Genomic DNA, 18,028 nt, shown 5'->3' with positions numbered 1-18,028 from the left:
ATAATGACTTCTTTTGTCAGGCTTTGTGGATCACTTGCAAGTAGTTCAGGGACCACAAAGAGGGCTACAGACCTCAGACAGAAACCACTAGGTAAAGTCTAACAATCCTGATATTCTAAAGGGATTTTAGAAGTCATTAAAAAACAAACAACCTCGAAACAGTGCTAGTGTCTATACCTTTGTACATTTTAACACCCATTGATTTTACTATGCCATACTGCCCCCGATTTATGCAGCTCTCTACCTCAAAAATAAATAAATAAATGCACAAGATACATACTAACAAAGAAACTCGATGGAATTTTGTGGCCAGAGCCTTCTGGTGTTTGCTTTCGCCTTTTCCCCCCAAAGATGTAATCACTCTGCCATCACAAGAAGCAGGAAGGAAAATATATAAAATATATTTAGCAAAACCAGTAAAATTAAAGTGGAACAGAAAATGCAGTCAAGTAGCAAACATTATGTACAGCAGCAGGTTTTACACAGTTTTTCCTACACATACCTCTGTACTTATTTCACACACACTTTTTAAGGAGAAGGAAGAAAACAGAAATAAGCTAGTGTTACGAAAGAAAACATTTTTTTTTCCTGAACAGCAAACGGGGTTTATCACTGTTTTTGCTTTTGAAACTCCAGTTCGGACTATATATATGTCTAAGAAAAATAAGAGGACACCATCTTCCCAGTCCCCAGATTAAAATTAAACTGTCCTCCTTCTGCAGACCATACTGGTATCTTAAATACAGTCACACTCATAGGATCTAGACATTATCTGGCCACCTTAAAGGATGTAGGTAACAAACATTTTAACCGAGATACAAAACAGGTATCTAATTTTTCCAGCTTTCCTGAGGCTGAGTGAAATGTTTAAATACATGTGCGCTTATCAAAATCCATGTTACAGTACATTTTTTTTAACAGTAGTTTGTTAAGAAATCATGAAAGTGCATAACAGCCTAAAAGCAGGCAAAAAGTACTTAGGAACAGTCTTTCCTTAAAATGGCAGAAGAACGCATGCCTTCCCCAAAGCAGTGTTGGTCTGGTGAGAGGACGTCAGTGATCTTCCTAAGGACTCCAAAGTGTGGTGGTGGGCTTTTGGTTTTGGTTTTCTTTCTCTGAGTTACAGCAATCACTTGAGTGAACAAAAGACTGCTAGAAGTACTTGTGCAGCACTAAAATTAAAGCCAACGTCCTGACAACTTATTAAATCAAGTTATGAACGAAACTTTCATATCAATACTCGTTAAACGAGTCTAGTGATGACTTTCAGTCGGTAAACAGCACACACAGGGACGGATTGGAAGCGGCTCGAATACACCACAAACCCAAAAGGTAGCATCCACGGCAATAAGTTAAAGGAAATCAAACGTACTCCTTCACAGCAGTGAACAGTAGGCCAGACACCAAGGGGAAGAAAAAAAGGAAGCAAATCACACACCAAGCTGCTGCCTTCTTCAGAAGACAACACAGGATCAGAAAAAAAACAAATTCGGTAATATCTGATAGATGTTAGGGTAAAAACAGTTGTTCCGTGAGATTCAGAGAGGAGGAGAAAGAACAGCAGTTACACATCAGCCACAGTGGGTACCTTCAGTGCTTTTTGGAGATGACAATTTGCCTGGAATGATTCCCAACATAAGAAAGATTTTATTATTTAATTAGCAAACCTCACACTGATTGTGTCATGTTTTATACAACTCCAAAACAGCACTCTCTCTAAAACCAAAAAACCTGCTGATGAAATGGCAGCTTTTACTAATCCTCATCAGGATGAGGCCAGTTACCAAATCATAGGTTAATGCTTGTATTCTGAATGGGTTTTTCTTCTTTCTTCTTACAGATTAGCTTGATTTTTATCTTACACAGCAAGGACGCAAACTTTTTACTTTCTTCTCCTCCTGCCCTCCTCCAGTTCATGTTGGACCTCCTCCTTTGCTGATATGCCAAGCTCCCCTCGGAACACTGAGGTTTCCTAATTTTTTCTTATAATAAACGGCAATCAGTGAAGGAAAAACCCCAAATGCCAAAACCCCCAAACGCTAACTTCACCACATACAACTGAAGCAAATGGAAATTTCTTAAAGGCAAAATTAATGGGTTTTGCATACACTTACAGAAACAAGTGTGAATAAAGGTTTTGTACCCAAATCATTCAAGTTTATTCCAGACCTCGTATTTAAGGTAGAGTACTTCAGTTTTCTACACGCAAGGCTCTTGGATACACTGCTGTTTTCAGGCTCGCCAAGCTGTTTTCAGGGTTTTGCTCAAAATTACCTTAGACATTTCCGTCCTTCACCAAAACATTCACTGAACGAAACCAGGCCAATATAAATACCTTGTTGCAAGAATTTTACTTTTGAAACCAGTAAAATTTTAGTGAGACACAGAGCCAAGGTGTATAGCCAGCTGTCACCACCACAGTTGTAGCGTAGTTTTACTTTCAGGATTTGTGTTTTGTTTTTGTTTCTAAAGTTGTGAATGAATGAAAGTAAGAGGGGAACAAAATAGCTGTAGTTCTTCCAAATGTAATTACGTTATAGCACATTAGGAACTGCTGCCTTTAACCAAACTTTCCCGAAATACATAAAGTGAGATACTGTTGGATGTAATTTACACGAGAACCAATTACAAGCTTGGAGAACATTTCTGTGCCAGTTAATCACAGACTGTTTAGATTAAATCTGCACACAAAATTCAAGACCCAGAAATCAGTATTGTTTCTGGGGGTGCAAACACCCAATAACAGTGACCTGAAAAGTAACCATCAGATTTGGTTTTTATTTTTTTGAGGATGGAAATGAAAGTAATTTGATTATATATTCACAGTCATTTCTGGTAGCTCACTCTGGTGCTCCAGCATGAGATTCTCCTGTCACACCTGATCACGTTTTTTTCTTTTGATGGACAAACTCATGCCTTAACTGCTGATATAAATCTAAAGTCACTCCATCAACTTTAACCAAATTACCGTTAATTCACATATCCAGAGAACACAATTGTTAGCCTGAGTTTTCATAACATTCCTGGTTTTGTTCCCACCATAAGGAGGCGTAACAAATGCTATTTCAGGGATTCATCACAGGTGGGATTGTAGAAAAATATAAACAAGAATACACACAAATCACACATGGCCAAACCAAAATAAAAGTCTTTAGTGGAAAACAATTTTATCCTCCTCCTGCTTATGGATCTTTAAAAATACAGAAAGTGTTCATTTCAAAATTGAAAATTCAGTTGTGATAAGGCTTGATTACAGAGCCACTTCCCAAGTTTTATTGCAATAAACTGTGAAATATTTCTATGCAACTTCATATCTTCAACTGTACAGGTAAAACAATACTTGAAATTAACTAGCACTTCAATCCCTGCTTTTTTTTTTTAATATATAAACTCAACATAGTACTGAATTATACATTTAAAATATTTACACATTTGACTGACAGCAGGTACTAGCATTTATTGCCTTAAAGCTGCATGTTCACTGCATGGAGGTTCCTCATTTTGCACAAAGGGAACAAGTAAAGGAGGATAATCTCATTTTTCCTAATTATAAAATCTAGGGTAGTTCAATGGGAGACTGAAGTGTGCTGAGGAATGCTATTAGAAAGTCTGTTTGCTTCTTAAAATCAATTTCAAGTATCAAGCTGTAATAGAAATAAATTGCATGGGTGGTATCTTTCATTTGAGGTTGGAAGGGTTTTCCCAATCTTTTATAAGAATGGCTTAGAAGGGCATGAAAGGCAGGACAGGGAAAGGGAAGAAATAGAAAAGCAGAACCTGCTTTAACTCACTGAGGAGAACAGAAGGCCAGGAATACCTTATTTCTCAGTTGCTAGGGCACCAATAAATCTCATATTGCTTTTGTTTTTCTTCTCCATTTTATTTTTTAAGACAGGTGAGAGCTTAAGGCTCTAGAGCAAATTACAGTTTGCTTCATGATTAGTGCTAGGAAGCATTAATCTCATTTGCCACAAGGAGGACATGATCTGCTCCTACTAAAAACAAATTTAAAGGCTTTAGGGGGCCGGCTCATTATGTTTTAATTGATGCCAATAGGCTTTAGTTGTATTGAGCAGAACTTGAGTGACTAGTAGAGGCATGGAAGAAATGAGAGGTGTTTGTTCATTGCAGAAAAGCCTAAAAGAAAAGAAAAAAAGGAAAAAAAAACCTACCACAAGTAGCACTTGTCACAAGTAGAGGCACCAAAGCCCGAATACCTAACAACTGTCCTCTTTCTATTTAGACCACAACTGAGGCACCATGGTGGGGAATCACATCTTACTGAAGAAGAAACCACCATTTTAACTGGCTGTAACCGAAGCAGCTGCAACGTACAGCAAACATTTCTGTACTGCAGTAATTCCCATTCTTGTGGAATACTGGTCTGCTGCTGCCTCTACTGTTTTATAATTATCAATCTTCTGTTTGCATCACAGTAAATCTTACACCTCACAAAACTAACAGTAAAATATTTAATATTTACAGAGCATTTCAGATCCTCAATGCATTTTATAGGCATAAGCTAATCCTCACAACATCCCTGTGAGGTAGGTAAGTGTTATCGCTATTTTTACAAAGACACGGATTTAGCGACTTGCCAATGGCCACGGAGGACCCAGTGGAAAAACTGATACAAAATTAGAGGAGCCTGGCTCCTACTCCTGCGCTTATATTCATCAAGCTACTTCCATAAAGAACACCCCTTCTTACGTAATTATTCAACTGAAATTACTTGAAGTGTTTTATAAAAGAAATGCTGCAGTTGTGTCTCTGAATAGTTTTTACAGATCACAAATTAGAATTTACATCACCTCTTAAAGGATTACATTTTAAATGGACAACTGACTGTTCTGAGCAAGCTTATTTCCTAGAACTACATGGCTTAAATACAAAGGGATTTACCCAGGTAAACACTGGGGCTTTAGCAAGTGCTACGCACCAACCATGAGATGACTGCGATTCAAACCCTTCTCTTTCAACTTGCAGGATTTGGACATGCTGAGAAAACAAGTTTCTCGTTCCTGAGGAAAACAGTGAGCCCTTTATCACTGAACAGTGAAACACAAACTTCTGGGCAATAAGATGTGGCAGATTCATGTGGTAACTCAGTGAAGATAGTTAAGGCATAATGCATGTGAAAGTGGAAGTTTAATGCAGTCCACTTCTCCCTGCCCATGTGTATCTGTGCTTTCAAAGTCTTGAATTTCATGAACCAACCAAATGGTCACGCTAGCCAGCAACAAAACTTAAAGGCTGAACAACAGAAAATTATTACACCAGCATTAGAAAATAGCTATTATGACAGGGAAGGGGCTGGAGAAATGGGAAAGAAGCTACTTGCTTTCTCCTGTTGGAGTGAAAACACTGGAGCAATAATCTGCTTTAGCAAAAAGAATGTTATGGCTAAACAAATAATATTTGTTACAATTACATCATGGAGCATTTATAATTCCGTTCGAATTGCTTTTTCTTTCCTTTCAAGAAACAGGTGCCTTTTTAAAACCATTATTCACTTTGCACGGTGAATGGAAAAATCAATGCAGTGATGCTATCAACGTTTCAGAACAGTTACTTGAATTCAGCTCTCAGGGTCTACTGAAAATGGTCTATGTGCCCTTCCTGTGGGCTTGAATGAGCCTTTGCATCTAGATTTACAGCAACTGAACGTGTAGAAGATCAACAAAGATTTGTTTTGGGGAGTTTTTGTTTGTTCTGGTTTTGGAAGGGATATATAAGCCAAAGATTAGGTAGAAGCAGCCACCTAGCCAGCAGGAGTATGAATTAGGAAAACTCAATCCCAGGAATCTTTTCAACAATTTCATGGATGCCACCAAGTAGAGACATCTTTGCATTTGCTGTGAAAGAAACATAAAATGGCAAGGAAAGATCTACGTTGAATGCATGAGAACGGAAGAAAGGAATTAAAACCAAGAAAGAATGTTGTTTAGCACAGCATTAAGCAGAAAAATTACACAACCCCCCTACTAGGACAGTTTCCCTTTAAAATAACATTGATTTTAAATAGAAGGGCAAAAGAAAGTTTCAAACAATCTTCAAATCTTATCTTTGAAAGTAACGTTCACACTTTAACAAGTTTTGATAGACAAAATATGCTGTGCATCAGTGCTTGTTACAGTGCAATGGGACTGATTAGAAAAGTAATGGGTATGCCCATTGCTTTGTTCTGAATACCATCTCAATTTGTACTCCCATTTATCAGTTACAATCCTCAAGAGAATTTCAAAATTTTAAAGTTAATAAATATTTTTAAATATTGAGCCAGCTTTAGGATTAAAAAAGTGATAGTGGCAGAGCTAGCAATAGAGGAAGTGATGACCGAACTTACAAGGTATTCAGTCAGATCCAAAGAAGTTGAAGGTATTTGCCATGATCTCTGTGAAGACTCTGGGCTGGATATTTGACAGCATCATGACAAACCAGCAGCTCTTACAGCCACTTCTGTTCCCAGGCTTTACTGCCCTTCATTTAAAAACAACGACAACAACAACAAAACAAACCACAAATCAAACAAAAAAGTTTCAGAACTGCTGCCCGATGTAATGTATGAACCCAGAGAAACTCCAGAAGCAGTTTTAGAAAAATAGCGAAGATCTAAACAAGTTAAAAGAGATCGACCTGCTGGGATCGTTATCATTTCTGCAAGTGCACAGGCAAGAGATTTTTTGAAGAAATGCACTAGAGCTTCAGGAAAAAAATTGAGTGCAGTACTCCTGTTCTAAAAAATGATGAGCATTATCTTAGAAATAAAATACTAGTTGGGAAGGTACATTACCTAACAAGTTTTATGGTCACTTTTTAATGTGTAAATCTGCTTGTTCACATAAATTAAGAGAGAAATATAATGAAGAAGTGGCTTTTTTAGCCTTGTGGATCCATGCTTCAGAGAGGTATGGGTTTAACTGAGAAATAAAAAAGTCTTAGATCACTTATAGCACAGTATTACAGATCTGTCTTTTTAAAATTCTGGCTATTGTGACTAATTCTGAGATGAACAGCTGCAGAATGGCACAGAGTTGCAAACATGATGCTATATAGAGCCACGTAAAGGTGTATACTGTACATTTTATATAAATTTTAAAAACACATGGGAAACATTCAACAGCATTATCTAACAGAGGTCTTCAACAAAAGGGCCAACTTCTGCCTCCATGTATTTCCACAAAAGATGTTTTAGTAGACATGCAACAGTTGCGTTTGCTTCAGTTCTCTCTGGTGCATGACGGGAGATGAAATAGGCCTTGCTTTTGTGTTCGTGTGCTACTCTCCCTTGTTGGTCCACTATACTCAGGGCACTGTTCTCTGCTGTTGTAATAGCTAAAGTGCTGATATAAAAAGAATGAGCAAGAGCAGAGCAGCTGGGATGGCTCTGTAGAAGTGGAACTAGATTCAGCAAAAAAAAAAATCAAAATCCCCTATAGCACTACACATCCCAATTACCTTTCTCGACTGGAGTCAAGTAAGCGTGGCCCTTGAGTGAAAGGGTTTGATGCCCCTGTTCTAGCATAATTGTTTTAGCTAATGCCCCAACTTTAAAATGATTGTAAGTCAGGAATATACACCTTTTGAGTTGTTATTGCTTAAGCAAACAGTTCAGTGTAGAAATACATTGCAGTTGCGTGCAACCTGGATATGAATCAAAACAGATACTGAAAGTAAAACTACACGTGAACCTTGCGTTAGACACTCAATTCCAAAATGACACGTGTCAACAGGAAGGGCTGCAACAGGCACACAGCAGCTTAATGCCAACATCCTAACCCAACGCTGACGAGTCAAATCTTGCCTTAAATTTTTTTTAAGTATATGAACTTTTTTTTTCTTTTAAATTAAGGCAATGAAATGGCTACAGTTCCTAAAGTTCATTTCTAGGGGAACAAAAATATACACCTTCTTTCTTCTGAACTTTAGGCAGCAGAACGTAATGTAAAAACCTGCATTACAAAAACACGCAATGTCAGGTTGATATAAAAAAACAAAACTAAACACGAGTTAAAATACCATTTGGTTATTTTTTTTCCCCATTGGAACACAAAACTCAAACTTTAGAGAGGAAAAAATAAAGCTTAAAATCAGTGAAACCGTTTAGAGCTTTTTATGCATCTGCATAAAACTCTAACATGATTCTGGGTAGAAAAGAAATCTGCGCGTTTATCTGGCCACTCATTTTAAACCAGTGGGGGGAAAAGGCACTGAATTTATTTTTCATTGTGCCCATATCTGTTTGCACATATATGGAAAAAAATTCAATTCAAATTTTCTGTTCATTCTTTCCCACATACAAGGATGACAGATTGCAGCTAACACATAATAGCAGAAGCTGATTCAAAGTTGACCTCTCCTATTCCACTGTGTTATGTTCTAACTTCCAGGCTCTCTAGAATCTGAGATGGCTGCAAAGAACCCAGAGACAGGTACAAGATTTAGTCAGCATTCAGCATTTCTCAGTGCATTTTGCAGAAAGGGTCTAAATTAGGCATAGAGTTTTGTTGTTTATTTTACACAGAGAAGTCCACCAACATTTGCCATAAATTCTTCTAAACTCTTTAAGAAGGCCATCTTCTGCTTACGGTCCAGTGTAGGAGGAGTGCTGCTTGCAGTAAGCTTGTTGAAGGCATCTGCTAATCGCTGGTAAATTACTGGATCCTGTTGAGTTGATAGCAATGTTTCAACTAGCTCTGAATATTCAGCCTGTTAAATAAACACAAGTCCTATTAACTTTAAAAAAAAAAAAAACACAAAAAAACCCACAATACATACAGCTTCTCTCATCAGGACAAAATCCAGAATTAAAAGCTCTGACAGGAAACTCTCAGTACCTCTCCACCTACCATCCAGTTTCACCAGCAAGCATACTAAAAGCAGCTATGGATTTGCAGCCTTTCACCTTCTCCAAAACAGATAAAAGTCTTTCAACTAGACCAGGTTTTAAGTCTAGAAGAAATATTCTGAGCTTGGCCACAGTCCTCTGAAGTGCAGAGTAAAAAAACCTTAAGCACTCCCTTCAAAGTCCTTTCTGTCTTTTAGCATATGCGCATTCACATAAATGGCACTTCTCTTCCTTCACACCTGCCCCACGTTCAGTGTGCCATACCAACCATTTCCTCCCACAGTTTTCCTTTTTTCTAGAGTCCCTTCCCTTCCTTAGGACATATGGCTTAGATTCCTTTCTAAGAGTTTCCCACTTATGCTTACTCGGACACCAACAGAAGATGAAGAAACATGTTAAGCAATTAAAAAGACAGTAAAAGATCGGTTGAGGGTTTTAAGAACAGCAAAATGATCGCTGTTCAGAGAGTAACTGGCTCCTGGCTCCACTGCTGCAGGGAACACGTAGCTACACACAGCTCTTAGAGGAGACTTAACAGAGACCGTGGAGGCTGCAGCAGCAGGGGATGAGAATCTGTCACTGTCCCTGGGGGTGTTCAAGGAAAGGTTGGACGTGGTGCTTAGGGACATGGTTTAGTGGGTGACATTGGTGGCAGGGGAATGGTTGGACCAGATGATCTTGGAGGTCTTTTCCAACCTTAATGATTCTATGATCATTTTGAAGGTTTTGAAGACACAGCCGGGAAAATCCCTGAGCAAACCAATCTGAATTCAGCATTGACCCCACTTCGAGCAAGAAGTTGGACTACAGATCTCCTGAGGGTCCCTCCAACCTGAATGATTCTATGATTTGCTAAATGCACAGTAATTGACCATTCTCCATCAAAAAGTGAGTAGTTTTCAGTGTTCTTAAGTGTTTAAATGTCATACCTGATGCAAGCACACTAATGTGTAGAATGCTTCACCTGCTGCAGTTGTCATTTCTGTATTGTGCTTCTGAAGTACCAGCATATCAAAGACCATCTGAAATCACAAACCAAAAGCTGTTTCAGAAGTGTAAACTTAACTTCCTGCTTTATAAACATCTGCTGTTGAACCTCGTATCTTCACTTCCAATAATAGTAATGAATGTGTATTCACAAACATCCAAGATTTTTGTTTCTTTCTTTCTTGTTTAAATCTAAGCATCGGTAATTGGAAACTAAATTATTTTAGAAGTTGAGCTTTGGCTTACTGGCACTAATTCATGCCTCAAAGCACTGAAACCTATTGTTGATTTATATGTGGTCTTCAAAGAGAAGCAACATCTCTTGTATTTTTCAACAAAAGCTGCAAATAACTCAGAGAAAGAATGAAAAAAAGCCTTTGCTCTTCCAGTAAAAACCAGGAATTTGTTCCTCAAGTTTTGGAACCTCCTACAGCTCACAGAAAGTGAACCAGGGAATAGAAAATAAGAATGATTTTAAAACTTTAAGTGAAAATTTGAGAAAGGGCGGAAAGCTATGTTAACCTAGAAGAAATAAAGAGACAAATAAAATTATTTAAGGTGTTTCTTATTCTCTTAGCTTCAGTGAGACGAGCTCTTAATGAGAAGTCCGAATGTCAGTTCGATAAGAAAATATGTCTTAAGCAAAACTGAAGTATTCACTGAAATCAGGAGATAAGTCTACAAGTTCCCCAATTACTTTTTTTCCTCATTTGCAATTAGCAAGAAGCCAGCTGCTACCAGATTAATCTGAAATGTAATGAGACAGAGGGGATGGTTCTTAAAGGAAACTGACAAGTATGATAGTGGATTAAAAAAAAAAAGCATAATTTATTGGATAAATTGAATAAATAGCAGCATTTTCCTTTCTTCATAGTATACTGAATTATGCTCGCTCTTCTGCCTCGTTTTAGTACTCTACCTAGCCTTTTACTTGGCGGTTTTTTATTTGACAGCTTTCACGGTAAATTTAAGTGGTGAAACTGTCAGAGTCATTCTAGAACTCAAGTACAGAGCATAAATAAGAGTAAATTGCATTCTGAGGTGCTCAGATGTTTTGCTGAATGGTGAAAAGTCATTTTCTCCTCTACACCGCTATCTTTCTTTGTAACACAGTCCAATGTCTCTGGTCCTCCATGTTCTTCTTCAACTGCCAGTTCTTTAGGTAGCAGGCTGTTTCTTAATATTTGTGTGTGATGCTCATTAATCTAGTCAGATATTATCACTATTTGGTCTCTTGACACCACCTGTATGCAAAAAACAAAACAAAACACAACACAGAAAACAGCTGTCTTACCTTAAGAAAGTGCCTTGTTGCTAGAAAGAGAGCTGAATCTGTTTCTTGTGCTTTTGCACACTGTTCTGCTAACGGTGTTACAGCCTCCAGACAGAGCTGGCAAACCTCAGAACTCATTCTGATAACAGGCATTAAAGAATCAATGTCAGATTTCAATGAAATTGTGGCAAAACTTCCCAATGGCATCACTACAAAATACTTTAAATGCTTCTATGTTTCAAAATGTCTTTTTACTATAAAGCTGTTAATAAAATAATAAAAAAAGGGGAAAAAGAACTCTAACTTTGTTGCTTTCTTTTATTAGCTACATACCCTAAAGTAACATAACCCTCTCTGACATAACATTTTCAGAAAGAGGCCCTTATGGTCAAGCTCATCTGTTTCTGACACGTGCCACAGATTAGTGAAAATGGTACTCCCGTTGTAAGAGGGAGAGCCCATTGGCAACGTGACAGGAAATGCTCTGGAGCCAGCCCAATAGAACAGCAGCAGTGTTTTGTATTACCAGCTGAGAAACTAATTCAGGAATGGCTTTGGGATACCAGCTGAAGGCTTATGAAGTTACACACTCTGAAGTGAAGTAATGGAGGAGGCAGGAATGGGTGCCAGAAAAAACTTACACGCTAAACCACTTAAACACTGCATTCAAGCAACAAGTCAGAGGAAATTCAGCTAGTACTGGAATCTCAATAGACACTACAGTGAAACTCTCAGTCGCCAGAGAGCAGAGAGGAAGAGTAGATTATGGATGTGTAACTATAGATACAGAGATAGATAGGAAAGGAAAAAATGCAAAGAAAAAGAACCAAGACTTAACATGTCTTTATAAAGGAAGCTAAGATTTTTAGACACTCTCAAACTCTGTAAAGGATACGATGACATCCCTAACTCCAGTGAGTACATCAGGCTCTTAAAGAGGTCCTCTGGAAGTTGTGGAATTTTCTCAGGGAATATCTCACAGATGAAAGTGATTAATTTGTAATATTGATTACAAAGGGATGGAAACTGTCAAAAGAAAAACAAGGGCATTTTAGAACGACATAGCTCTATCCTGATGTTATTTCCAGCTGTATAAAGAGACAGATCTGATGCTTTCCACTGAAGAAGAAAAGACAGTTCTAGGCAACAACCTCAGTCATCAGTGTCTACAGCTATATTAGCAAAAAGTATGGTGCAATAAAAGCAGACTGATAAAGCAGAAACGTTTAAGTTGATGACAGGTGTCCAGTATCTACTCCATACAAAGTCATGGAGTTTTTTTTCACACATGAGCAAGTCTAGTCCCGTGGAGTAAAACCCTCATTAGCGTCTGGAGAACAAGAGGGGTGCTCCTAGGGCACATCCTTTGACTTGATTTATCTAAAATGGAGGTAGCTCCCATGCTCAGTGGGTGCTACCAGGTGAGAACCAAAGCCTATTAAGAGGGGACAACTGAGCTACCCTTCAGAATTGTTCCCCTGATTCAAAATAAATATTAGCATAGTGTAACCCAATGAAATACTGCCATTTGGTTGCTTCAGATTTTACTGTCCTACTGACAACCTGCTGTCTATGAAATGAAAGCATTGCAAAAATAATTAGAGTTGCAATTTGCTCCCACATTATTTTTTGTTTTGACTAATATCACTGCTGATGCTTCCTGTCACATTTCTGACACTATCACAAAAATGATTCCACAGGCCACATTTCAGGGTTGGCTAATTGTTAACCTGCACAGACTTGCTTTTAGAGGGAAAAAATATTTGTTTAGGCCTTCCAAACATGCGTTTCCACAGGTTAAAATACTTATTTTCTAATGGTATCTATAACTAGAGAAGCTATTTACTTTTTTAAAAGCCTAGAAAATCTAACTTGTGGAGGTGAAGCGCAATTTAGAACCCATTTCTGGGAATTCATTACTATAAACCTTTCATGTTCTAGCAGTTACATGTGAAAATATACTTACCTTCAGCAGATCCTGGGACATTAGAGGCAGAACTAGATTAACCCCATATAAGACAACATCTGCTGCCGATACAGATCTATTTGTGGCTTGCCCAGGCTCATGTCCTCTAAATACTTCATCTGTAGAAAAGATAAAAAATATTTTGTAAAAGAAGAGGATCAAATATATTGAAGAAAGAGTCACATTTCTTTATTAAAGACATTTTTAATGATAGGACTATCACACTCTTCCCAAACGAAAACACGAGGCACTGTATTAAAATAGAAACTTAGTGAGTAGAGACTGCCACATCACTCTATATTTATATTCATCAGGACTAAGCATTTCATAATCACATGTACCAGATGGCATACTAACCAGAACACTTGAGATACTTTGAGAGCTCCCTTCCATTACAGAATGGAAGGAAGCTCTCTTACACTTGTTTCTAGTGATATCTGCTTCATGCTTGCAGAAATAGACAGTGAGCAAAATATTCTAGCATTTCTCTACTTTCTGTACATTTCTATATAGTATACATTGTAATATATACTTATGTGAATTTTATAAACACAAAGAAATAAATGGAGGAAGTTACTGAAGAAAACTCTGTAATTTAGAACTTGCGAAGTTTCTCCAGTTCCTGTTAAGACCTGTACTTCCCAGTGACTACCAACGACCTTACTTTTATAATTCTGGCATTAAGTTAATAATAGCAACCAGAGAAGTTTCAATACATTTGATATCTGGATGTTATGTTTAGGTAGTATTCACAGTCCTTAGTTTCATGGCATTTTTTTTTACAGTATTTTGATGCTTCTAACAACCAATGTCTGATCTCAAAAAGAATGTGTAAGATGGCACTGAGATGTCCACTTGATGGACAAAGTCTAATTTTGGTTCTGCATTTTTGTGTTGTACATACAGAACAGAAAAACGAGACAGATGCACTGAATTTCAGAGTACAAGGTTCCCTCTCCTTCAAAACCTTAGTGCCTTAGAACAGCAGTGAAAAAGATCAAAACCACGTAGGCAGATTCAGTTTGTTGCTGAGCAAGTCTTCTGTGCAAACAGTATAGGGCATGGTAAGAAATAAATCGTGCAAATGTGTTTTAACTTATTCAAAAGCAATGCAACACAGCTAAGCTAGAGGTGGCTGATAAAATTGCATTAGTCCTGAATATGAAGTGGCAAAGACACAGAAGAAAGCAACAGGCTGGGAAAAAAAAGTAAAAATAAAATAAAAAACTAACCCATTCCTACATACTATAACACATATTCTGTGAATGAAGAATACAGAAAACCCTCAAACTTGACACATTTTCACTTGACAATTTTCACGAGCTCAGCATTTTGCAAAGTTAGGATCTTGTACTACAAAGACAACCCATCTGCTCTTGCAGTAATTTGCTAATCTGACTTCTCTGTAGTTTCTGCTACTACATGTTCAGACTTGTAGCATTCATTTTTTAAGTTGTTGTTGTCAACATGCCCTATTTATTTTACAAGAGCAGTAGTTATTTCTGAATACTGGAAGATGTGCCGTACTGTGAAAAGTTCTTCCTTTGCTACTTGCACAATAAATAATTTTCATATCCTGAGCAAACCTGAACTCGAGTTTCCAATTTACCTGAATTGAACTCATGCCCTATGACAGCTGTTGTGTGTTGTGTTTTTTTTTTTTTTTTTTAAACTGTTTAGAATACAAATTATGGCTCAGCAATTACGAATTCCTCCATACCTGTATCACTGAAATCTATGAATTCTTTTGATAGAAGATTAGTGAGAAGCTCCATAATAAGGAGGAGATCCTGGTACTGATCTTCTTCTGCTGTAACATCTATCCGTTGCCGACCTAGATTATTCTTGGAATACACCTGGAGCAGAGTTAGGCAGGCCTCATACAAGTTCATGGCTTTGGCCTAGAAAACAGCATTAGATAACAAGAAAATTTTATATGTTAAAAGTGACACCCTTTGCTTTAAGATGGTGCTACATGGTTGATGATACCTGAAGGTTTTAATTTCAGTTATAATATGGATTTTCATAACAACCACACACAATCATCAAGGAAACAGCTATCTTAAATACTGAGAACACTTACTGCCATATATTTACACGCTACTGACAAACATTATAACATTACTTTTATCAGTTCCTCAATCTTAACAAAAAAGGGTGACTTGGGCCAGGCTGACACATCTCACCAGTCTCGCAAACCAGATTAAAATTATCAACAAGATCCCTAAGGGACTCACTTCTGCTATCAAAATTTGGAGCCATAATACTCTGTGCATACCCATATTGAAGTAGGCTTCTCCTAGATGCAAAAGCCATCGCTTCTGGATGCAAGAGCAAAATTAGCCAACAGTGCAAAAATGTAAGCAGCCTGCATCAACTCATTTTACCCGATAATTTCTTAGTAACCACTATGCACTGTTTAGAACCAAAGCAGCATCTCTACAGTATGCATTTGTCATATGAAACAGTACTGCAACTCTGCTACACAAGCGTTCAGAGAAGTTTGGTACGGTTAAGTAAGCATTCAACACGGTCTGTACTCTTGCCACCCCTGCATGTTAAGACTGGTGATGAATTACGGTCAAGTTTATTGCTAAGAGAACAGTCTAGACGTCCTGCTTTTAATCTTTGGGAGTGTATCTTTTTAAACAAAGGAATTCCTCTAGCAGATGTGACCATAGAGCATTTCTTTCTATATAGACAGAATAGTGACGTAAGCATACAGGGTTTCTTTCCGTATAGAATACAAAAATCACTCTGCTATTTTGTACAATGCATGCGCGCGCACACACACACACACACACACACTCACTTCTCCTCCTTCCCCTCTTGGTTGTATTTACCTCTCCAAGATAGCAAATTTGTTTATGTGCAACTTCAACAAAGACTTCTATTATGAGATTAACAGTCTCTGGTGTGTTTTTGTACACTTCCATTAATCCAATGCAATTATTAAGGAAGTCCATTAGGAAATTAAAGAGAATTGCTACATTATCAATCTGGGTAGCCTCAGCAATGCCACAGAGTGCTTCCAACGTAGCAGTGATTTCCTGTTTCACTTCCTCCTCTTGGCAGATCTGCTGAAAGTTTTCTTGGTTTATCACATTCAGGAATCGCTGCTGAAGTGGCTGAAGAACCTTAGTTTTTTTTTAGAAAAGTCACATTAAAATAAGTATATTATTACAGGAATGAAATCTGAGGTTTAAGTAATTCAGCAAGCAGATGAGTTGTTTTTAGCACAGCAGTACAACAATCAATCAATTCCAGCTTGCAATGGCTCAATTATGTTATTTTTCTGTCACATTAACATAAACTGAAGTGCTAGTGATTAGTGATTCTCATTATCCACCATCACCTGCAGGTTGGTTGCAAAATGAGCACCTCCATAAATATTTAATATTATTTTGTAGTGTTTAAACAAATAACAAGGACTTTCTCTGAGTCACATTATTTGATTCTTTTCCAGATTCAGTATTAGCAACAAAAGGTCAGCAATGAAAGCATTAATTAAAAATCATGTTCACAATTATCTTTCTCTTATTACAATTCTTGGTAGTACAATTTCTCTTATAATCAGCATATGTGACTACGTTTGTAAACTAACCCAATTTGAACCAATTTAGACATTTCCATAGAACAGTTAAATGTTTTTCCCCAATTACTTCCAGTGCCTTATCACCTTACCTTCAATCACTAACTTCATAACTTTCCTAATGAAAATAAGCTTCTCTCAGAAGGACAGTGCTTTTCAAACTTCAAAGCTAATGTGGTGCAGCTGAAGTGTGATCAGGAAGCATTAGAGCACCAACCTTTCCAGTATTAAGTATCTGAGCACTAATGGAACCAGGGCACAGAAAAGCTGGTCGAGAAGCTTCATTATTTTTCACATTAGTCTTACTGTCATTATCGATAAGTGAATAAATGAATAATTCATAAACACCACGAAATTAAAATAGACGAAATGGCACAACTCTGATGAAAGCCCTTAACCTTCACAAAAGGTCTCTTCCAAGTGTACTGCTAGACTGGCTATTTCATGAATCCCCAAGTAATTTTGAGTTGTTTCTGTTTAGGTAGTAACGGTTTAGATATCAAGGACAACACCAATAAGCTGCCAAAAAATTATGGCCCTTCAAAGAAAATCGTTAAAAAAAATATTGGCATTAGATGTTCAAAATGTGAAGATTTTGTATATTATGTATGTGATGCCGAGTTTGCATCACCATAAAACTCCTTAAACTAACTTCAAACTTTGGTTTTATTACTTGCAAAAATTAGGGTAACAGAAGCATCAAAACAGCTTACCTCTGTCCAGTATTGTTGTTTTGTTTCTGTATCCATATGAGCAAAACCTCCTAAAACTAAAGCTTTCATTAGTGTTCTCTGCACAGAACTGGACAAATAGTGAAGGGGAGGGCTTCGCCTTGCAAATTGTTTAGCTAAATTCCACCAGTTTTCACATTGAATAACTAAGTTTGCCCTAGAAGGGGGAAAAATATTTTGATTAAAGAAAATACTCCAAAAATTGTATGAACAAAGTGCATCAGGCAGCTAGCAATTGTCAGAAGATTTTTATTTTTATTTTTTAATTTAATTCCTTTATTGTAAGGCTAAATTGCCTTTTGACTTTCATCTTATGTCTCAACCATAAAATTTCTGAAGTGTATACTCTGAAAGTAGCTCAATTCATATGGGAGAAAAGCAGGGAAGTACTTAGTTTTACACACAGACAGACAGACACATAGTTAATGGATATATTGAATGGATTAAAAGCTTAGTCTCATTATGTCATGATAAAATAAGCAGTTTATTCCAAAACTAGCTCCTGTGGTTTTTATTTATCTTTAAAAAAATTCTCCTCAAACATTTAACTCCTCAAACTTCAGTCTTTCAGACTGAATGCATGATTGCATGTCAATTCACAGAAGCAAAACATTCAAGAATTTTCTTCTTC

The 18,028-nt window shown here is 37.3% G+C and overlaps 1 protein-coding gene across 2 annotated transcripts in view; it reads right to left on the bottom strand.

Annotated features, from left to right (window-relative positions):
- Positions 1-378: 378 nt before the first annotated feature.
- The window catches only part of XPO4 (exportin 4), an 81,688-nt gene continuing 64,038 nt past the window's right edge, over positions 379-18,028 (bottom strand). For both annotated transcript variants that reach the window (XM_083805221.1, XM_083805222.1), the window contains exons 16-23: positions 17,380-17,554; positions 15,918-16,211; positions 14,795-14,975; positions 13,075-13,193; positions 12,004-12,134; positions 11,130-11,247; positions 9,778-9,870; positions 379-8,709 (exon numbers count right to left, since the gene is read on the bottom strand). In XM_083805221.1, coding sequence (XP_083661347.1) covers positions 8,512-8,709; positions 9,778-9,870; positions 11,130-11,247; positions 12,004-12,134; positions 13,075-13,193; positions 14,795-14,975; positions 15,918-16,211; positions 17,380-17,554 — 1,309 coding nt within the window. In that variant the 3' untranslated portion in view covers positions 379-8,511. The remainder of the gene's footprint in view (positions 8,710-9,777; positions 9,871-11,129; positions 11,248-12,003; positions 12,135-13,074; positions 13,194-14,794; positions 14,976-15,917; positions 16,212-17,379; positions 17,555-18,028) is intronic.

Source organism: Anser anser (genome assembly GCF_964211835.1).
Source record: "Anser anser genome assembly, chromosome: 1".
Classification (NCBI taxonomy): Eukaryota; Metazoa; Chordata; class Aves; order Anseriformes; family Anatidae; genus Anser; species Anser anser.
Note: the sequence above shows the minus strand (reverse complement) of the source record. Positions and strands in the feature narration are given on the sequence as shown.